This window comes from Artibeus jamaicensis, unplaced genomic scaffold (assembly GCF_021234435.1).
Source record: "Artibeus jamaicensis isolate MK-2021 breed Jamaican fruit bat unplaced genomic scaffold, CSHL_Jam_final contig_1803, whole genome shotgun sequence".
NCBI lineage: Eukaryota > Metazoa > Chordata > Mammalia > Chiroptera > Phyllostomidae > Artibeus > Artibeus jamaicensis.
In genome coordinates, this window is record NW_026521356.1 from 2,639,763 (window position 1) to 2,662,910 (window position 23,148).

Here is a 23,148-nt window from a genome sequence, read left to right on the forward strand (position 1 = left end):
TACTTTTAGATTTTTTTTAAAATTCAAACCTTCCAAAGTGTTCTGATAATGAAAATAGGACCTCATCTAAAAAGTAATTAAAGTGGAATATGGTTGCCTGAATTAAAAGCATTTCTTTAGAAATGTCTTTTTGAATACTGATACAGGGAAAAACACAGACATAAGCAATTACAGAAATATCAACTTTTTAATTTAGAAAGGTAATCAAGCAATTACCAGAAAGAAAAGACAGGTTTCTGAGTCTCTCAGTAGCATTGGCCATCGATGTGGCTTCTGTGCCCTCAGCAAATGGAAATGAACTTACTTGATGTCACACAAAAGGGCCACCCCTCTCAGGATCCAGTGATCTGGGGACAAGACTGTTCGCAAATACACCACAGTGATGAAGGTCAAGTCAGTTCGCCTGGGCTTCTTGTAGATGGGACACACGTACAGCTTGGGGTCCTTGGGTGCAGTGGAATTGATGGCAAAGACATGCAGCACAGGCAGCTGCGTGAAGAGCACCTTGGGTGTGGACTCCGTGAGCTTCCCATTCCGCCTATCCCAGCCTGCGCCATCCATGTAGAGCCCATATATATACACACCTTCCTGGAAGAGTCAAGCAGAAGGTAATAAATAGGGCTTTTAGATGACAGCAAGTAGTGGGGTAGGGGGTACAGGCTGGAGGGATTGAGGAAAAAAAAGGACTCATGGACATGGACAACAGTATGGTGATTACTGGGGGAAGGGGCGGTAATGGAAAAAATACAATAAAAAGTAAATTAAAATATTTAATAAAAAATTAGGTGCTGTGAGATAGGTGTCCATTACCATAATAAATGGAGTACGTTTGGACAGACAACACACACAAGTCTTATGAAGCTTCTAAAAGATGAAACCACCACTGGGCATGCTGTGTTAGCATTAACAGTAAAACAAATCTTCCCTGCAGCCCACCTCAAGGTTATGAGATAAGTAGAAATATGTGTTACTGGTTATTTGAGTGTGGCATCAGCTGCCTGGGAGGACAGACAGCCAGCTGCATGAAATCAGCTCTGCAGGGACCTAAAAGTCTCCCAGGGGTCTGGTCTGAGTTGGTGTGGGGTGCGAGCACGGAACAGGATTTGGAGCTGGGAGCCACATGGGGTCTCTACCTGTGCCGGACAAGCCAACCTATGGCTCATCTCAGTGACAGGAAGAAGTGAGGTCTGTGCCACCAGGCCTGGCGAACAGGAGAGTCCATGGCCAGGGTGGGAGATGGAGATTGGGTGTGATGGGCAGGGAGGGCACAGTGGCTCCACTGGACTCACTCATGTCTCCCTCTCATACAACAGGACCTGCCTTTGAGGACCCACCATTAAATCAAGACGCAAGACACACACAGAGAAAAAGTCTTTAAAAGACACCATGTTAACACCAGCACACACTTGTGAGAGGGACTGGCTAGTCAACAGCACAGAGGCTCCGTGCAGTGCCTTCTGAGGTGAATGGCCACCGTGGACTGGAGACTTTGGGGGGAACACGTCCTTGAAGGGTGTGCTGCTTTTGGAAAGATGGGGGGCAGGGGATGGTTATCCCAGGCGGGAACAATACTACAAAGAGAGGCGAGGTGGGTGGGAAGCTCCAGCATTTTATTCAGCAGAAGGTTTCAGTGGTGATAAAAATAAGTTAGTGCTCGAGCAGGGAACAGTCTAGATGCCAAGCTGGAGAGTCTGAACTTTATCTTGTAGGCAGAGGGGAGCCATAGAACACATATTCAGCAAGACAAGAGAGGTTAAATTGATTCACAGGAGAGGCTCCAACATGTACGTCAGCTCATAAAATATATTTATGTGGATGATGGCTACCCTTTTTCCACCTCTGGCAAGAATAGGGTAAGGGGAAGTTAAGTACAGATTATAATAAATGAGAGTGAGATTAGTTACAAAATGTTTTCCAACAGGATAAGGGTCATACTTTTAAAATCAAATACTGAGGTATGTGGTTTTACCAAACCATGGGCAATCCCGGAACATCAGAACATCATTAGTTACTGGATGACAGTTACTACATGAACGATACAACCACAACGGTACCATCTGACAGTAAATTGTAACCCTTCTAAGCTCCTGTCAGCCTCAGAACCTTACAAAGCCATAGCTGGAAAGTGTAGGGGATTGAATGGTGTCACCCCAGAACTCATGTCCACTTAGAACCTTAGAATGTGACTATTTGGAAACAGGTTCTTTGCAGATGTAATTATTGTAGTGAAGGTCATACTGGGTCAGGAGAGGCAAATTCCTACATGGCTGGTGTTCTTCCAAGAAAGAGAGGCCACACAGAGACGCACACACACAGGGAGAAGGCCATGCGACAATGGAGGCAGAGATTGGAGTGCTGCAGCCACATGCCAGGGAATGCCACGGACTGGTAGCAACCCCCAGAAGTTAGAGGGGCCCTGGGACAGACTCTCCCTTAGAGTCCTCAGAGGAAACCAACCCTGACAATACCTCTGTTTCAGACTCCTGGCATCCTGAACTGCGAGGGAACAATTTTCCATTGTTCTAAGCCACCCAGTCTGTGGTACCTCGTTACAACAGCCTTAGGGAACTCATACTGATCTTGGTACCCAGAAAGGGGTGCTGCTATGCTAGATACCTAAAAATATGGAAATGACTTTGGCATTGCATAGTGGGAAGAAGCTAGAAGAATTCTGTGACATGTGATAGAAAAAGCCTACACTGTTCCTAGAAATACAGAGATTAAAGGTACTTCTCTCAAGATAAGGAAAGGTGATATTTGTTACAAAGTGGCAGAAAGGGTCAGAATATGGAAATCACGTGGTCTATCCCTTCACTTGACAATTGAGAAAATGAAAGTCACAAAAAGGGAAAAGGAGACTAAGATTTATTGAGTGTCTGTGTGAGGTCCAGCACCAAGCTTAAATGATCCCATTAAATTCTCACAATCACCTTTAATGAAGTTGAAGTATCCTCCTCATTTTACAGTTAAAGAAGTTGAGGCTCAAAAAGTTAAAAGAACTTGCCTAAGTTCAGAGAGCAGGTTAAGTGTTCAAACAGTGGCTCCCAAAGGTATCTGCCCATCGCAAGCCCTGCCCCTTGCCCCACTCAGGGTCCTGAAGCTGGGGGGGAGGGGGCCCACCACTCAGGACCACTGGTCCTTTTAGTGTCTACTAGTGCCCTTGATACTCATCCATTCTGTAAGCGGCTCACAGCTGTAGCTGGAGATATGTGGAAAATCCTTTTCAGCAAGCACAAGGGTAGCTTGTAATAATAAAGAAATGCAGTCTGGGGAGTTCCTAGAACTTGTCATTAATCCCCATAACAGCAAACAGAGGAGGCTTTGACAGTGAAGTCTTCTGGTTACAATTGAGGAAACCCTGGCTACAAAGCTGGTGGGCTTGACTGAGGCACGCCTAGGTCAGCTTTCAGCAGAACCTGAACTTTCAGCCCCAGCTCCAGAACTGTCTGTAATGCCAGGGGCACCTACCGCAGGGGGTGACGTGACCTCCTCTTTGGTCTGCCGCAGAACTTCATTGTGGATGGTCACGGAGTCCAGGGCCCAGCCTTTGTGGGCACGGGTCACCTCTTGTCTCATTGCTGTCAGGAAGCCTTAAAAAAAAAAAAGAATTTTGATGGCTTTGTGCAGTCCACTTTGGAAACAAAGGGAGCAGTGTTAATTGTTATTTGCTCCTGAATTTCCAAAAGTGCGCCCATCCAAGAGGAGTTGAGATTAAACCTTAAGGGTGAGGAGGAGGCCATTCTTTTCAGTGTTTTGTTTTTACAGGAACCTGCAATGAGCTAAATATTTCTTGTGAGCTCACAGCTGGAAAACAGCACCCTCTATGCCTCAGATGAGAGCCTTGGTTTGAAATTCTCCTGGGATTCCAGCCACTCAAGTCCTATAAGGGTTGTAACCCAGTCCTAGCTCACAGCCTCTACTGAAGATACAATATCTAGGAATAAGATTGGAATGCTGAAATATTCTGAGAACAGCATTTCAATTACAATTTGAATCAAAACATTATCAAGTTTCTATTTGCTATAATGGAACAATTTCATTTAGTCGTAATGCCCAAATAGAAAACCAGATTTTCAATTTAATCAGACAAAGCAATGACACCAGAAAGGAAAGCTACATGTTTTAATATGCATAATATAGTTATTTTAAGATAATACATCATTCTGCATGCTGGAGTCTTCCTTTAAACTTAATATTTGCAATCCATGCCATTCAATTCAATAAGAGAAGGCTTTCTTGGAGAGTAGCATTTGATGTTAGAAACTATACCCTAAACTACAAAATCGTAGGAGAATTTACCTGTGACATATAGTACCTTGAGGCCTCCATGTTAATACTGAACACCACGCCACGCCAAGTTTCAAGGCATAATTATAGGTGGCAGAGCAAATATCCCTTGGAGAAAGAATAGGGCCCTAGCCTGGCTTAGGGAGAGGTCAAATTTTCCCCACTGCCAAGTTCTTCCCTAGTTATTAAATTAGACACTTGTGGGGGCACTCATTCATTCATTTGTTAAATCTCTTGAGGGTGGCCACCATGTACCAGGCACTGCTCCATGTGAGGTGACTACAAAGAGGAGGAGGCCACCCATGGACCCGGCGTTCAAGGCGCCAGTCTAGAATGTGGAGGGAACAGGACACAATGTTGCTCTGAGCAAAGAGGTGAACAAAGTAAATCACGCAAGAATTGAAAAGATGAAACAGAAGGTGATGCTCAAAAGATGAACAGGAGTTTGCCACGTGAGACAGTTCCAGCTGGAGAAACAGCACGTGTGAAGACGGCGTGGAGGTCTAGACTAAAAGAGAGGCCACACTGGCAGATAAAGTTAGAACAAAGGTATAGGCCAGATTTCTCAGGGTCAGGGTTTGGACTTGATTTTGTGGACTGTGGAAGGCTACTGAATATTTAAAGTAGGCAAATGATTTGGTCATATTTGCATCTTAAAAGATTTATCAGAGCATTCACTAAAATAGGATTTGGGGCTACAGGAGAATCCTTGCATTAATTTTTTTTTTAAAAGTTGATCAACCAGAGTAGCTGATTAATAGCCTTGTATAGGTAATTTTCCTAAAGCTATAGTTTCACAAAACCAAGAGTTCCTAGTAGGAAAGGACGATGTATGACATAAAAAGTTAACTCCCAGGGCAGGAAACGTGGCAGAAGTTTGCCTGGCAGCGACTTTCTTGCTCTATGTCTGGAATCACTTGAGGTGATTCAATTGGCACGTGACTGTGTGGATTTCCATGTTAAATACCGGAGGTCCCACACTTTAGTAGTAAAATAAACAGTTTGTGTACTTGCCAGTCAGTGGTAAATATGAGCACAACAATAAAGTCCGATTCTCCCTTTCATGGCACTTAGTGAAAATGTCATTTTCATCATTCCGCATTAACTGCGCATCCACGTGGTGCACCGAAATAGAGTACCTGGAATTCAACTGACCCTATTTTATGATATTTTAAAATTCCTCACTGATCTATGATTCTACAAGGTCATAATGCATAAGACATGAATCCTGATCCTAACCATCCATCTGCACAAATTTCTTAATTGAATTTTTCTATGACATTTTAAGTTCCAGCTAAATTGCAAATTCAATCTCGCTCCATATGGCACTCAGGACAATGCCGTGGGTGCCAGGTGAGGGCTGCGCAGGTTCCTCTCTTCTGCAACATCCCTGTGACAAAGACTTCTGTCATTGTCACAAAGCTCTGAAAATCTCCAGTGCAGTTAAAGAGATGCCAAACCCTATCTTCTTCCTGCCCCCAACGGTAAAGCCTCTTAATGTTTCGGAAGCACCCTTCACCTGCTAGTAGATGAAATCCAGAATATACATAACCGTGAGCTAGAAAGACAGAAAAGTTAAGTAAACACATGTGAGGCTCGAGAGTGGAAGGGAGGGAACTGTTCCACGGGCTGTGCCCACTGAGAGAACACGGAGAAGATGCACGCTTTTTTCAATTCTCAGTAGTTTTGATTTGGCTTCCTAAGAAAAAGAACATGATCTTGTGGAATTCAAACCATAATGAATCCACTGAATAGTTCATTATTGAGTTTAACAAATGAATGATTTTCTTGTAGACTGATATCAGCTCTAATGGAATCAAAATCTATGCTTTCTGAAACCTAAAATGATCGCTGATGTTTCTTTTTAAAGCTTGAAAAGCAGTACTTTTGTCTTGGCATCAACTTAATTTTAATAATTCTTAAGCCAAATTTCAATCATTGGTGGTGGAAAAGTGATTCATACATTCATATGTTTGACTCTGAAGTGAGAAAGAAAAGTTGGGGAAAGTCTTTGATAATAATAACCTTTCTATTCTCCCTGAGATTTAACCCCCTCACCCCCATGGGAGTGGGTGATTTGACCATTCACACATCTGAGTCACATGCGGCGTCAGTGAGGTGCTTTACAATTTTTCCCTTCAAAACTTAGACTGCATGATGATTTCTTAAAACACTTGTCAAGCTTGTTTGTTCTTTAAAAAAAGTCACTGCTAAGCAAGGATTATACTTTGGAGACGCAGGTCTAAAATAACACTTGTTATGTCTTAGTTCATGTAACAGCAGTAACCTAACATTTCAGCAAACTAATTACTGCCATTTGACTGTGCAATCAGTTGGCTTAAAGGAAGCTGTACAGAGCTTTCAGGATCATTTCTAACAAGGTCTTAGAAAGGACGAAAGAAATAACTAATTAGGAAGATTGTGTGCCTCAATTTTACAAGGAGTTGGTTGGCACTCTGTAACGATGGGTCTATAGGCAGCACCTTTTATTCCTTTAACGAATGAACCAGTTCTTATGTAATGGGCTTAAGCTCTTTGGTACTTCCTGTCTTATCACTTACTATGCCTCCCAGTAGCATCTTTGAAAATGAGGAGAAATAATGTTCCTGCCGCAAGTTTAGGACAGGCAGTTTTTCCCCCAAATGAGAAGAAAATGGAGTTCAATGGTAAGTTAAATAAAAGATCAGAAATCATTAAACAAAGATGGGGTGGTTTTTGTGAATAAAACCACAAAAACCACCCTTCCTGGTGCTTTGCTAGGTGCTGTGAGGCAGGATGCTGAACTCGGGTAAACATCAGAAATACCCGGGCAGCCTTTAAAAATCCTGATTCCCAGACCACAGCCCAGATCAATAAAATCAGAATCTCATATTGTTTCAAGGTAGGGCTTCTCAAACTTTGATGGTCACAGGTATCACCTGTGGAAGGAGCTCTTAGTACAATGCAGGTTGTGATTTGGTAGGTAGGTCAAGAGTGAGGTCTGAGATTCTGTGTTGCTCTCAAGCTCGCAGGTGACGCTGATACTGCTGCTGCTGGAGCACATTACTGGGTAGCAAAAGACTAAGGTCAAGCTTCTGTACCCATCAGAATGACCTAGGAGAGCTTTTAAGAAAGTTAACTGTACAGACTCCAGAGGCCTCCTCCCCAGAGGTTCTGATGTCACTGGTCTAGGGCCCCAGCATTAGTTTGTATTCAGAGCCCCCAGGTGATGCTGCTGTGCAGGCAGGACTGGAACCATGGTCTGTGAAAGGACCTGCCCAACAAGCCACTGACAGGTCACTCATGCTCACATTTGCTTCAAAATATTTTCTGAAAAGTGGCAAGAGCAATGCTTCATGACACAAGCAAAATATGAAGGTGGCTTTCAGTAGTACTAGCCACTCTTCCCAGAGTGCCCTGAAACACAGGTGCTCTCTGAAATGTCTTTAAACCAGGACACAGTTGGCTCCAGGAAAACCTGGGTACAGGCTGGAGGGCTGAGGCTAATTCTCTTGAGCAGTGGGGACCAGCTAAGCCTAATGTGTCTCACATGCCAAGATGCCATCCCTCACACTGCTCTACCTTCTCCATGTGCAACTTTGTGTGTGCTCTTTGCCTCCACCCAACCTCACATTTCTCCCCGCCCTCCCAAACCTTTCCACTTACTCATGAACAAACTCTTACATATTTTCTGCCTCACCAGAGAACATCTCTCCATCTTCCTGCCTCAGAGCCTGACTCAACTCTGAAGACACTGTCCTTCCCAACCATTACTCCATCCTTCCTAAGGACCTCCACTACTTGGACGACCATGCCCTAGGGGCATATGCCCCTGCCCTCACTGTCCCTGCCAAATGCCCTCTGCCCCCATTCACTGAGCATCCTGCCATCACCTGGGTCTCTGGGGATCGTACTCAGCATATTGATCTCTTAGCTCCTTGATCCATCATTTCTGGAGACCTTCTCCCTTTTCTTTACTTCCTTTCCTATGTAGTCTAGACCCATCCTTTCCCTCACTTGCTCAGCAAACCCCCAATCCAACATGAGTCCAGATGTTCCCCTTCCTGCACTCATACCAGGCTGTCGAATAATCCTGAGACAAACACACAGCTACCCCCATGGTTAACTACCACCAGCTTAGACATTCTCAAACCACCCAGCCTTCCTTCCCTACCCCCATCATGAGCCCTCTTTCTCAAACTTCTGCCACTCTCCCTAAGTCTCTCCTTCAACATTTCTTGTTCCTGAGATCACTTCCTCTCCTCCCTCAAAGACAAAATAGGAAGTATCAGATGGGAAACTCCCTTATCTGCTTCCCACTAAACCTACAAACCTCTTGCATTTACACTTATTTCCTTATAACTCTTGTTGCAATGGGTGAGGTGTCCCTCCACCTGCCTGGAGTGTATCTTCGCCCTGGGGAGCCATCCCTCTCCCTCCTCTTTTACCCTCTCAGGTATCTTCACTCTTTCTCCCTGTCCTTTTCCCTCTCTCCTTCCCCTTCTCACTAGTATTAGAATAAGCTTGTTTCTCCTATCGTTAAAAGAAGAAAGAAAATCCTTTCTTCTTACAATGAATCCTCCCCATTTGCTTCTCCTCTTTCAAGCCAAATTTCTGCCATCACCTGCCATCTCTTTGGTTGCCACTTGGCATTATCCCTGTTGTCTGTACTCACCCTCTGTCTCTGCATTTCCTGGTCTTCCACTGCCTCACCTTGAAGTCTAATTCCTCTACCTTCCCACCCAATTCCCTGAGACTTCTGTTGCCAACAGTCTCCTTTTTGATAAAGCTGTCTGACCATCTGGGTTCTATCCTACCTGACCTCTGGAGGCATCTGTCACTATTTCTTCCCCTCCCCTCTTGTCTTCATGATGCTATGCTCCCCTAGTTTCTTCTTCCAAGCTGTTTTGACATGAAGGGACTATTCACAAGAGTTTGCATAATCTGGACATTGGTGAAACACAAGCAAACAGAAGAGAATCCTGATAAGGCTAGCGTGGTAAGAAGAGGGCCAGATGGTAGTGCTGGTGAAGTCCACACTTCACTTGGACAGAATATTTGACATTGGCACTCAGAGGTGAAGGATCAGAATCTCACACTGGGACTTTGGATGAGTCAGTCATAGGTAGAGATGCATAGCTGCATCAATGAGAATGGCTGACATCATCAATGAAGGGCCGGGCCAAGGGCAGAACTTGCCTAAGGAGAGCCCACAAAGAGACAGGAAGCAGCCCTATGAGAGGTGGGAGGAGAACCAATGAAGGTACTGGACAGAGGCCAAGGTATGAAAGACTTTCCAGAATGAGTGTCCTAGTATAGGCAAAAGGAATGGAGTTGGTGGCAAGCTCACTAGGTTTAGTGGCCTTGGAGAGAGCAGTTTCAGTATAGTGATGAGGAGGGCCAGGTTACAAGGAACCAGGTGGTTGGTGAGGATGGCCACCATAGGCAGAGACTAGAATTACAAAGAATGTGGCTGTGACTAAAGCCAGTGCATCAAATCCCCTCACAAATGAAGGCAAGGAAGGTGGGTTGTTATACACTCTAGAAGCATTTCTAGGATGTCCACAGTCCTATTGTTTTGTGATTTGGGACTGGCAGGTGAGTGCTATCTCTTAGATTGAGGTCCATTTACTTGGAGTCCCTCAGATGTTAGGGACAGCTCTGGGTCGGCAAAGGGGAGCTATGGGGCATGCTTAGATTGTTAACAGGCAAGAAGGAATTCCCTGGTGCCTTCAATCCTGAAGCTCTATTAACTTTTGGTGCACTCTCCCACCCAACAAACATCAGGCTTTTATAACTATTCTCATGCCAAGCACTCAGAAGTTACTGCTAGCTCATGGAGCTGCCCTGATAACAAACAGGCAGGCAAGAGGTTGTAGATGATTTTTATAGTAACAGGATAACAGGACAGAAATGATCCATCTCCTTGCTTCAGCAAAATCCTAACTGAAAATCATGACTTGTACAACATTAATAGTGAACAATAAGTTGTCAACAATATCTGCCACAAGAGACTGGTACAGCCTATCAAGATGCTGAGGAAAAAAAAAAACACAACAGAAAAACTGGTACGAAAATGGTGTCCTGCTCCAGACTGAATTAAATATTTGGGAACTAATACGTATTAGTTCCCAAATTAATGCTGCGTGGTCAATCCAATGCAGAGGAGTGAGCTAGAAGAGCACACCAGCCTCTGCCTCCAATGTGTACATAAGGCTCTTTAGGTCCACACCTATGAGAAAAAGACCAAACACAGACTCTGAAAACCTGAGAAGCACAATGTTAAACTATATGTGAATAAGCCTTCCAATGATGGCTAGGAAAACCCCATGGAGCACACTGGTTCTCCTGGTCCTGAGATATCTCTTGGGAGGCAAATACACACATTGCCAAAAACTGTGCCATTGACTAAATATTATAGGGTCATGGGTACAAGAGCTTGACCATTGTTTAATCAAATTTAACTGCCACATTGTTGAGCTTGCCAGTTGCTACAGAAATGATTTGGAAGGGGGAATGAAAATATCAGATTAGTTCCCCGGTGGCTGACTCAGCCTCTTCAAATGTGACTGACAGAGTATCAGGCCACCATAGTGCAACTGAGCAGCATGAGCTCAGACACAGAGTGGGGGACCAATGAGGCCTGACACCTGTTCTTGCAGTAGTGTGGACCTCAAAGGCGCCTAGGTCTGAGAAGCAATCAGCAGAGGTGTGATGGGAGACACACCCAGGCAGTATCAGATGCACACTACATTATAAGAGCACACAATAAATGGTCATATATAAGCAGAACATTTTCAAATGCATTATAACCTAGGTGATTTTGACAATACATATTTGTGATGTAACTACAGCCTTTCTGTAAATACCGCTGTGTTTTATGTCTGTTTTTTTGTTTTTAAGTATATTTTATTACAAATGATAATGCTATTATCATTTTTTTGTCTCCATCCACCCTGCACTCCCATTCCCTCCAGCACTTCCTCCACCTTTAGTTCATGTCCATGGGTCATAAATATAAGCTCTTTGGTATCTCCATTTCCTATTCTATTCTTTACCTCCACCTGTCTGTTTTATACCTACCATTTATGCTTCTTATTCTCTGTACCTCCCATTCTCCACTTTCCCCCTCCCTGCTGATAACCCTCCATGTGATCTCCATTTCTGTGATTCTTTTCCTGTTGTTTGCTTAGTTTCTTCTTGTTTTTGTTTTTTAGGTTCCCTCATTGATTGTTGTGAGTTTGTTGTCATTTTTACTATACATGTTTTTTTATCTTCTTTTCCTTAGATAAGTACCTTTAACATTTCATACAATAAGTACTTGGTGATGATGAACTCCTTGAACTTGACCTTATCTGGGAAGCACTTTATTTGCCCTTCCATTCTAAATAATAGCTTTGCTAGATAGAGCAATCTTGAATGAAGGTCCTTGCCTTTCATGACTTAGAATACAATACTTCTTTCCAGCCTTTTCTTGCCTGCAAGGTTTCTTTTGAGAAATCAGCTAATAGTCTTATGGGAACTCCTTTGTAGGTAACTGTCTACTTTTCTCTTGCTGCTTTTCATATTCTCTCCTTATCTTTAATCTTGGGTGATATAATTATGATATGCCTTTGGTGGGTGCTTCCTTGGGTCCAACTTCTTTGGGACTCTGAGCTTCCTGGACTTCCTGGAAGTCTATTTCCTTTGTCGGATTGGGGAAGTTCTTGAGGACTTCTGCCAAGATGGAGGGTAGGTGGAAGCACTTCACCTCCTCACACAATCAAGTTTAAAAACAACAAAGTTTTAGCAACAAAAACGCATCCAAACCACAAAAAGTTGAACTACACAGAAGTCTGACAACAACGAACCCTCCAGCCAAACTGGTAAGAGGGGCAGAGCCAGCAGCAGAGCGGGGTCAGGCAGAAAAGATCCACCTGAACGACCCAGGTGCACCAGCAGCCATGGCCGGATCCCAGGTGTGAAGAAGCGGGCAGACCCACTGAAGGCAGACCGTGGTCACACATTCGCGTGCAGATAAACTGGTGAAGGAGCTAGCGGTGGTAAGACGGACCATGCAGGCCCCAGTGGCAGAGAGAACCGCCATTGTCCCTCTCTGACCACACCCCCACATACAGTGTCACAAACCAGCGACCTGGGTGGCCCCGCCCTGGTGAACAACCAAGGCTCCGCTCCTCATATGTAACAGGCATCAACAGATCAAAACATGGCTCAAGAACAACTCAGAGCCCCAGAGCTGATACATCTAAGCAAGGAAGAAATAGCCAAACTTTCAGATGCACAGTTCAAAACACTGGTGATCAGGATGCTCACAGAACTGGTTGATTTTAGTCACAAATTAGAGGAACATATGGAAGCTAAACTAATTGAAATGAAGGGAAATGCACAGGAAACCAACAGTAATGGAAAGGAAACTGGGACTCAAATCAAAGGAGTGGACCAGAAGGAAGAAAAAATGACCAAACAGAAAAGCATGAAGAAACAAGAATTCAAAAAAATGAGGAGAGGCTTAGGAAACTCCAGGACATCTTTAAACGTTCCAACATCCGAATTATAGGGGTACCAGAAGGGGAAGAGGAACACCCATGAGTGGAACACTTATTTGAACAAATAATAAAGGAGAACTTCTCCAATATGGCAAAGGAAATAGACTTCCAGGAAATCCAGGAAGTTCAGAGAGTCCCAAAGAAGTTGGACCCAAGGAGGAACACACCAAGGCACATCATAATTACATTAGCCAAGATTAAAATGAAGGAGAGAATCCTAGAAGCAGCAAGAAATAAGGGGACAGTCACCTACAAAGAAGTTCCCATCAGACTGTCAGCTGATTTCTCAAAAGAGACATTATAGGCAAGAAGGGGCTGGAAAGAAGTATTCCAAGTCATGAAATCCAAAGACCTACATCCAAGATTGCTCTATCCAGCAAAGCTTTCATTTAGAATGGAAGGGCAGATAAAGTGCTTCTCAGATAAGATCAAATTCAAGGATTTCATCATCACCAAGCCCTTATTATATGAAATGTTAAAGGGACTTACCTAAGAAAAAGAAGATAAAAAAGATGAACAGTGAAAGGACGGCAAACTCACAGTTATTAACAACCACACCTAAAACAAAAGCAAACTAAGAGGACAGCTAAATCATGAGCAGAACCACAGAAATAAAGATCACATGCAGGGTTAGCAACAGGGGAGTGGGAGGAGGAGAAGGGGGGAGAAGGTACAGAAAATAAGTAGCAAAGACAGTAGGTAGAAAATAAATAGGGGGAGGGTAAGAATAGTAGGGGAAATAAAGAATCTAAAGAACTTGAGACACATGGTCATAAACTAAAGGGGGGGAATGGTGGGGGAGGGGGTGTGCAGGGTGGAGGGGAATGAAAGGCGAAATAGAACAACTGTAATGGCATAATTAATAAAATATATTAAAAAAAAGATTAGGGAAGTTCTCCATTCTTCCTTCAAATAGGTTTTCAATTTCTTACTCTTACTCTTCTTCTCTGGTACTCCTATGATTTGGATGTTGGAACTTTTAAAGTTGCCCCAGGGGTTCCTGAGCCTCTCCTCATTTTTTTGAATTTTTGTCTCTTCGTGCTGTTCTAGATGACTGTTTATTTCTTCCTTCTGCTCCAAATTGTTGATTTGAGGTTAGTTTTCTTTCCTTCACCATTGGTTCCCTGTACATTTTCCTTTAATTCACTTTTCATAGCCTTCACTCTTTCCTCTGTTTTGGGACCATACTCAACCAATTCTGTGAGCATCCAGATTACCAGTGTTTTGAACTCTGCATCTGACAGGTTGGCTATTTCTTCATCACTTAGTTCTATTTTTGGACATTTGATCTGTTCTTTCATTTGGGCCATATTTTTTTTGTCTTGGCAGGCCTGTTATGTTGTAAGGAGTGGAGTCTTCAGTATTTGCCAGGGTGGGGTAATCCACTTTGCTGCCCTATGGTACAGTCTGGATGAATATTACTTCTTTAACTCCTTGGTTGTCAGACTTTCATACAGATTGATTTCTGGAAGTTCTGGTTATTTTTTGTTTTTAAATTGGTTGTTGTACTTCTTTTGGTTTTGCAAGGAAGCAAAGCATATCTACCTATGCCTCCATCTTGGCTGGAAGTCCCAAACATGTGCTTTTTAATTTAAAAAAATTACTCAAATGTTTTGAACTGAAGAAAGAAATTATTTCATCAAAGGTGACTGGATTAGAGGATATAAATTCAGGGGATATGTTCAAATTGAGAAATCAATGTTCGATGTCAAATAGTGGCAGAGAGGCTTCCAAACCAAAAGGACTTTATCTGCTTGCACACGGCCTGTGAGCATGCATGGATTGGCTGTGATGTTTATCTTTTCCAGATTTGGCCAGGCAATAGGGAATAGAAAATAATTGGTCTCTCATGTTAAGAGAAGGAAAAGGAAGCAGAGAAATTATTAGGATGGAGGAAAGTTGACTCCACTCTTCTATGCTAAAAAAAGCAATCAGATAAGGCTGTGTGTCTGTGTACATGTGTGTCTGGGGCTTTCCAACACACGGAACATCCTGAAATGTGGAATCAAACTTTAGCTTGAAGCCAGAAATAAAGAAAAGAGAAAGGATTGGATTATTAAAAAGTAAAGATAGGTACAGAAACAAAAACCATGAAGTATACACCTGCATTTGTATTTAAGTATTGTTCTACCTTATAACACTTAACAGAGAGTAACAATTAAAGATTAGTTCATATTAATATTTTGCTATTTTAAGTCATATTTTTAATGAAAAATCAATGGAAAAGATTGTGTGCTGTGATCTATGTTGCAGTCATCTGTGTCTATGGAAAGCCAGGGAATAACCAACCTCCTCCCCTGGTTTCTGTATATCAAAAATATACTTACCAACTTCACAGTTTTTAAAATTACTGATCTTTGCCTCTCTCCCAGACTCCAAGTCTGCCAACACATCTCCCACCCAGAGGTGCCACCACCACCATCTGACAAATGTGCTCTCGCCTTCCCTCTCAACCTGTGCCTCTCGCACTGCTCAGTCTTGCACCTACCTTCAGCCCTCAACCACTGCCATGCCCTCTGCTCTCAAGGATTCCCATGTAAGCACTCCATCCAGTCTGTCCCTTCCTTTGTACCTGGTTAAGGTCCCAGGCTCTCTCCCTTATCCTGATAAGAGTCTCATTGCTCTGGGTCCACATTCCAGTCTACCCTCTGCTTTCTCCTGGGATGATCTGATAGTTGGTGACTTCCTATTGCCTTTAGGATGCAGCCTGAACTCTTCCAGGAAAATTTATGCTCCAGCCTCACTCCCCACCACTTCTGCTCCTGCTTCCTGGGCTCTGGCCACACTGTTTCCTTCTTTCCCTGGACATGCCTTGTCTTTGCTCAGACTGCTGCCTGGAATGGCCTTTTCCTGTATCCTTGCCTCTGCAAACCTTACTCACTGCTTCCAGTGGGAAACTGTTCTCAAGCCCTGCCTCAGCACAATTCATCTCTCTGTCCACAGTGTGGCATTTAGTTCTCACATGGGGGAGGGGTAGGGGACAACACTTAACACATTGCATTAAAATTGCTGGTGTGTCTGTTTCACAAACCATATTATTGGCTCCTTTAAGGCAGGAATCAGGTCTCAGTTTCTCTCTATTGAAAGCACTGAGCAAAGAGCTGGCAAATAGAAGGTGATTAAACAATCCTAATTAAGTTAAATGCTATTTCTTCAGGCTCCAATTACCTGGTGACTCTTTACTGAAATTGAGGGCTAGTAAGTAGACACATGAAATCTGAGAACCATAATAAAAACTTTCCTCCCTGAATTCAATGAAAATTCCAGAAGAAAAATAGAAAGTGAAATCTGGGGCTGTCCTTTTCAAATCTAATACGTATAATTTGGTAAGATCATAAAAATTACCATGGTTAGAGTTTTAAATTTAGAAAATGATACAGCTTTTGAAAATGCATGAAGTGAATGTATATATGTACACCAAAGACAATTAAATGTATATATTTTAAGATATACAGTTTATTTAAGTATTACTTATACAAAGAAAAGTGCACAAATCGTACATAGAACTCAATGCATTTTCACCAGGGAATATAACCATGTAACCAATGTCCAGATCAAGAAACAGATCATTTCCAGACCACAGAGGCCTTCCCGAGCCCTTGTGCAGTCACTGTCTTCCCTGTCTAGGGTAACTACCACCTTGCCTTTTGATACCATGGAACGGTTTTACCTGTTTAGATTCTTTGTACAATGAAATCATATAGTACACATATATCATACACACATTACAATGTGTGTTTGTAGTGTCTGTTTGATGTTCTTCACTTAACATTGTTTTATGAGATTCAACTGGATTGTTGGAAGTAGCAATGATACATCCTAAATCTGAAAGTGTGAATGCTTCTTAAATTGTATTACTAGGGGAGCTAAACAGTGCTGAACTGTGAGCAATCTACCACCTCTTCCTTTTGGCCAAGAATTACCTGAAGTAAAACTATCCATTTTGTAGTCAGATAAGAAGTCGTCATATTTCTGAACTTTATGACCTTTATGACATCAGTCAGTAATTTACTCAGTAAATATTCCTAGAATATAAGAATAAATGCAGAGCACTTTTCAAGAAAAAAAAAACAACTAACTAAGGGAAGAGCAGGGCAGACTCAAGAGCTCACCAAATAAAACTTTTGCCACATGATCATTTTTTAAATCAGTCTAATTTTCTGTACTTTTTGCATATTTTGGCACTTTATTTTTGTCATTTTTATAAACATTTAAAAACTAAGGTTTGAGTGAACATTTTTTTTTTTTTTTTACTATTTCATAAGTCCTAACTACAGACTAATGGCCGACTGAAGTGGGTGAAAAGAAAAACAAAGGTTTGGCTGCCGTATTGTAGAAAAGGACTACAACAGAAAGAATTTCAGATTGAACTTGTAAAACAAATACGGAAGGATCATCTGCGGTCTCCAACCTTTGAGAGCATATGTCCAACACTCAGCAGGCCATACCTCTATGTTGTTTAAGGTATATTTATCACACAGTGCCATTTACAAACACCCGAATCTTCCAAGTTGCCCACTTTCCTATGAGCACGTACCTTGGGGATTAAAGAAGCCAGTCATCCAGAACACATTGGGCCGCCCTTCAAATATCCAAGTGGAAAACTGAGCATTCCTCTCCAAAAGCTCGGTGAACCAGAAGCCCAGTGTGGACGAGTCCCAGGACACTCTTTTCCAGATCTGAGGTATTCGAGCATCATACATGTTGTCCAGGGCATCTCTCAAGTTCTGAAAAGATAAACTATGAGAAGAAGAAAGATCCACAAAAAAAAGAAATGGCAAGTGAGATAAGCACTCACCTCACTCATAATGATTGTTCCTTCAATGGCCAATTTTAGATCACTCAGGCTACTGCGAAGTATTGAGATGACTTTTTGCATTCTGTCGATTTCTTGTCTAAGAAATATGTTCATTGAATTAAGATGTCCCATCTTTATCAAACGAGCTTTCACCTAAAACAAACCATACAATACAATGAAGATTTAAAAAAAATAACCTGTCACCTCTCTCCCAATGATCTCTCCTTTCTCTGTTCTTTTCTTCCTATGGATGTATCTGCCAGCCCAAATGAACTCTAAAATATCTCTTGCAGAACCAGACCTGCCATTAAATTCCCCATTTTCTGGGCTTCAAAAATTACTGTTCAACTAAAATGATTTTTATTTCATACTGATTTTACTTAGTTGATAATTGGAAATGTACCTTAAAAAGCTAAAATAAAATTGTAACTTTTTCCCCTTTCAAATGATTAAGGACTAGGTGTTAGTTAAAGCCTAATTTAACCTTTATAAGAGTACATTTTGGAATAGTTTTTAAAAAAATAATGTGTAACAGAGTTATTAAAAATCTTACAGAAAGTAGATACAGCCGAACCTTTCAGAACAGTTATTAATGAATGTGATTGGCTGCGGTTTCCTCAGATTGCTGTCGCCTTGGCGAGGGTGACTAGGCGAGGCTTTCCTAATTTAACCAATGAAAATATTTTACTTTGTGGGAGAGTCATTAAGCACCTGTCATTTGTTCCTTTTGGTGTATCATTTAATGATCATTTTGAAGAGATCAATATAAAAGTCTCTGGTTAAAGGAACAATAATTACAACAATTACTTGAAAATAAGCCAATACATACATACATACACATTTCAATTTAGTGATATTTGCCCAATAAAAGACTGACTACAAATACTGGCAAGAGCTCATGAAGAGATTTGAACTTTCCGCTGGCCACAATCGAAGAGCTGCTGGAGTAGGAAGGCTAGGATAAACACACAGCATGGGAGAGAACATAGAGCCATGTCCCAGTCCGAAGAACCACCAGGTTGCCAGTAAACTTCGGGACTCTGGGCTGGGGAGACCTATTGCCCCTTCTTGAGTCCTGGAACATTAGAGATGGATGACGAGCTTCAGAGTCACCAGGACCATTGTCCTCATTTTATAGAACCGCTCTCTGGCATGGCACAGAAGTTCCCTGTTCAGCACCAGACACCTCTGCTTTACGGCAGTTATGAAGCACCTCCATCCAGTAAGTGAGGGATGAAGAGGAAAACACAAGCTCAGAGGGAAGCAGTGATGTAAAACTGAACAGCCTGGACAGGATGAACTGTGCAGACAGAGCAAGTGATGCTGAGACGCCAGTCTAACGTGCTAGTGGAGGCCCCTAACCAGTCTGCCACAGCCTTCAGGCACTGGCCTAAATTCCTGCTTCGAGCCCTTTATGCTCGTGTCTGACTGGCATATTTATCATCCCCTTTAAATAGTGACTACTCCGTGGAAATTCACACCTCAGGAAATGGGAAATTATGTAAATATTTTTGCAACCCCACGCAAGTGGGAAATTAAGCCCAGGTGTTGGCTAAAATGTCAAATCAATAGAGCAGGTGACTTTCACTGCCCTAACAGCCCCACACACATGGCCTTGCCCTGCACAGGGTTTTAAAAGAGAAACTTCCCTTGCAATAGAGACATGCTTAGGAAAAACTTATTCTAGAAAGTCTGATTCTAGCACTGATTTTATTTTGAGTGTGATTATTGTCCCAACCTAAAACTGTCATTTCACTAATGAAATGGAAGATTTGCTGTAGTCTCATACAGGCTTTTCATTGCTTCTGGGACCAGGTAGGAATGTGGATCCGCAGTAATGTGGCTCCGTTTTCACTGTGGAAGTCAAAAGTATAATTATATTGCCATTTACAAAGTTCACCTTACCACCACGTATGAAGAACAAATCCCTTCCATAAGATCAACAACACTAAAAACTAAGAGATCTTGGAAAAGGAAGCAATTTTAGAAGTCTCTTAGCACAAATGCCCTCCCGGACAGCAATCTGTTTAGTGACATCTGCCACACTCGGTTCCTGCTGGGATTTTCCCTGAGCAGAGGTCTTGGTGACGTGGCCCCAACTAAGCCTGAACGGCTCAATTTATCCCCAGGTCTCATAACCCTCCTCTAATCACATCAACCCATGGCCTAGTCATACCGAATAAGTTTTATCCCTCTTTCGCATGCCAGTTTTTAAAGTCTTTGAAGGCAGGCATTATGCCTCATCTGTCTTCTGAAGATCACTTACAATGAATCACTGAAAGTATGTACTTAAAATATTTTCTCACTATATGAAGTCATTGATTTTAGAGTTATGGCCAAATGTCTCGGTACTCATTTACACAATGGAAACAAAAATTGTTTAAGAGGCAAGAAAATGTTTTTTATTGTTGGGGGCACTCATTGCAGTTCGGAGGATGATGGGCTCCCAACTGACAAGTGCATTTTTCTCAGACTCGGATGCAGGACAGGGCAGACACAGGACCAGTTACACCTGCATTAGGGCATCAGCCTCTCACATTTGGGTTGAAAAGTTAACCTTGACTCAGCCCAGGTGAAGACAGGCTCATATGAAGCTCTGGCCATCAGCACAGAGGTGTGGAGGCGAAGAACAGGAGAGAGAACACAACCTGTCCTCTTGCATAAAGAAGGAGGACAAGTTGGAGGATCTCTTACAAAACTTTTAGACCATCCAGAAATTTTACCACAAACATTTATTTAGATCATCAGTTCTCAAAAAGTGTGGTCTGGGGATCACATGAATTTTCCTGAGTTCCTTTCAGAGGATCAACGAGGTTGAAATTTTTTTTATAGTAATACTAAGACTTTATTTTATTTTTTCCCTTTCTCTCTCAGGAGTGTACAGAGGAGTTTTCCACAAACTACGGGACTTGCTTTCACAACAGACTGAATGCAGAAGCAGATGTGAGAACCCAGCTGTCTTGGTCAAATCAGATATTAAAGTGATTTGCAAAACTAAAACAATCCCACTCATCACAATGAACTTGTACATTTTGAAAAATACATTTTTAAATAAAAATCTCATTTATGTTAACATGTAATGGATTTATTACTGTTATTTTATAATAAGTTAGTATTTTTGAAATTTCTCAGTTAAATGTCTAATATATTAAACACCAATAATTTACCCACATTAAAAAAAGGCACTTGAGCCCTGGCTGGTGTAGCTCAGTGGATTGAGCGCGGGCCTGCGAACCAGACAATCGCAGTTCTCGAGGTTCAATTCCCAGTCAGGGCACATGCCTGGGTTGCAGACCAGTTCCCTGAAGGCCAGTTCCCAGCAGGGGACGCACAAAAGGCAACCATACATTGATGTTTCTCTCCCTCTCTCCTTCCCCTCCCCTCTAAAGATAAATAAATAAAATACTTTTTAAAAAAAGGTATTTGAGGTCCTCATACATTTTGTAAAGGGGTCTTGAGACACAAAAAGTTTTGAGGAAAACTGATGTAGATTAACAAGCAAACCCCCAGAAGGTTCAAAAAGTAGGAAATGATTTCCATCCAAAGTGAGGAGTGAATTCATTAAGTGGTTTGCTTTCCTATTACCTAGCTGAGAGGACTGGAAAATGAAAAGTATGGGGGACAGGGGACAAAAACAGGGGCAAATTTAAAGGATGGACAGAGCAGGCTTGGGTCAGAGAGGGAAGAAGTTTCTAGCCTCATGGGTTAAGATACTGGGGAATCCAAAGGTAGGAAAAGGGTACAGAGAAGGTGATTGAAAGAGACAGTGGGGTAGAAAGGAAATAGAGAAAGGTGTCAGAAAAACTGCATATCATAGTCTGCAAGGTGCTTGAGAAAAGTAAGGAAGACCAAAGGGTAAAAAGAAAGAACTGAAAATGAAGAGGGAATGAACAGAGAAGGGAAGGGACTGAAACATCCCATCGGAGAATTGAGCTCAGCTTTGTGGAACCCAAAGATAGCCCTGCACACTGTGGGGCGGGCGAGGAGGATGCTGTAGCTTACCTCATGAGGAATGTAATCAGGAGGCAGTTTGCTCAGCATATCTTCAGACAATCTATAAACAATGGCTTCCCGGGTCTCTCCCACTCCACCTCCACTCTCTTTGGGTTGAATGTTGGTAATAGTTTCAAGAACATCAGAAGCAGTGTTACTCTGGTACCTGATAAAAAGCGGGAACTGTTCAGAATGTAGTAGGGAAATATACCTTCAGAGATAATGATGAAAGCTAAAATGAAATGATGAGTCATTTAAATCCAGCCCCCACGAAGCTCCCCCAAAAGGGAGTAAGGACTCCACTATCAATCTATAGTAATTTTAAAAAGTAGAGATCCATTCTACAGACTCCTAATGAGATACCAAGAGCATCACAGAATTGAAAACCTCTTCCCCTTCAGGGAAAGAGATTCCACAGATGTCTCCAATAGTCCAAGGCAGTACTGTACAATCCTGTTTGCAATGAACCTAACCCCCTCCAGCTGGACAACAGACCCACCTCCTTTCCTCCTCTTTGGCTTATGGACTGGTGCTAAGAAGCTGCCATTATATTAAAATTTGTTAGATCAAAGAGCATCACTCATATTTCCCCAATGAATTATAAATCGTTATAAATTTCTTGGGTCTTTTCTGTTTTGTTTTCTCACTTTCCCACCTGCGTTACGATTGGCACCCATCTGCTCCACCTATCTAACCACAGTCACCCATCTTTAAAGTCCATATATTCAATAAAGATTTATTAATGTACCAGGCACTGAGCTAGGTGCTAAGATATGGTGGCAAACAGGTCCCTGCCTTTTCCCCTTCTCTAGTGGAGGAGGGGACATGAGTCAATATCATCGTAGGAAATTCTGTGGAGAAAAAAAATTCTGTGGAGGTGCTTTAAAAGATTATAGTCTGTCTCTCTCACTCTTGCTGCCTAGCTCTCCCTGGGCTAACCAGATGCTCTGCAGCACAGGAACTTAGGTTTTGATTGAAAGTCGCTGGTTCAACTAGCAGTCTTGATATACAGATGGCATGTGCAAGTGTGAGTGTGTGTTGGGTTAATTTACACTAGAAGATCAAGGAAGGTGTCTCAAAATATCATGTGTAAGCTTAGTCCTGAAGGATGAACAGGTAGGCCAGCCAAGGTGGGGAGGGTAGGAGGTAAGAAAGGACCTTAAGGTAAAAGGCCTGGATATGAGAAGGCATTCAGTGCAAGGCTGGAGGTTAGAGCCAGTGAGCCAGGAGGAGAGATGAGGATGGAGATGAAGCAGATCACTACTTTCTAAGGGTTCTGACCATTGCCCTGAAGGTCATGGGCAACCACTGAAGACTTTCCAAGCAGGGACATGACATGAACAGATGTAAATTTTTCTATCTTTTTTGAACTCATAATTTACCACCTATTAACATCACCTAATTAGATTGTTTGGGATTACTGTTTTGCTTGCCAGTTTTGTTTCTTGTCCATATGTAAAGCACACATCTCCTTTCATAGGTATTGGAGGCAAGTCTAAAAGAAATTCAACAAATGCTTGCGATTATTTGTTTAAGTAATTTTTT

General features: G+C 42.3%; 1 protein-coding gene across 1 annotated transcript in view; it reads right to left on the reverse strand.

Annotated features, from left to right (window-relative positions):
• Positions 1-300: 300 nt before the first annotated feature.
• The window catches only part of DNAH8 (dynein axonemal heavy chain 8), a 313,373-nt gene continuing 290,525 nt past the window's right edge, over positions 301-23,148 (reverse strand). The window contains exons 86-90 of the mRNA XM_053671408.1: positions 21,613-21,769; positions 17,611-17,763; positions 17,350-17,539; positions 3,469-3,590; positions 301-588 (exon numbers count right to left, since the gene is read on the reverse strand). Coding sequence (XP_053527383.1) covers positions 301-588; positions 3,469-3,590; positions 17,350-17,539; positions 17,611-17,763; positions 21,613-21,769 — 910 coding nt within the window. The remainder of the gene's footprint in view (positions 589-3,468; positions 3,591-17,349; positions 17,540-17,610; positions 17,764-21,612; positions 21,770-23,148) is intronic.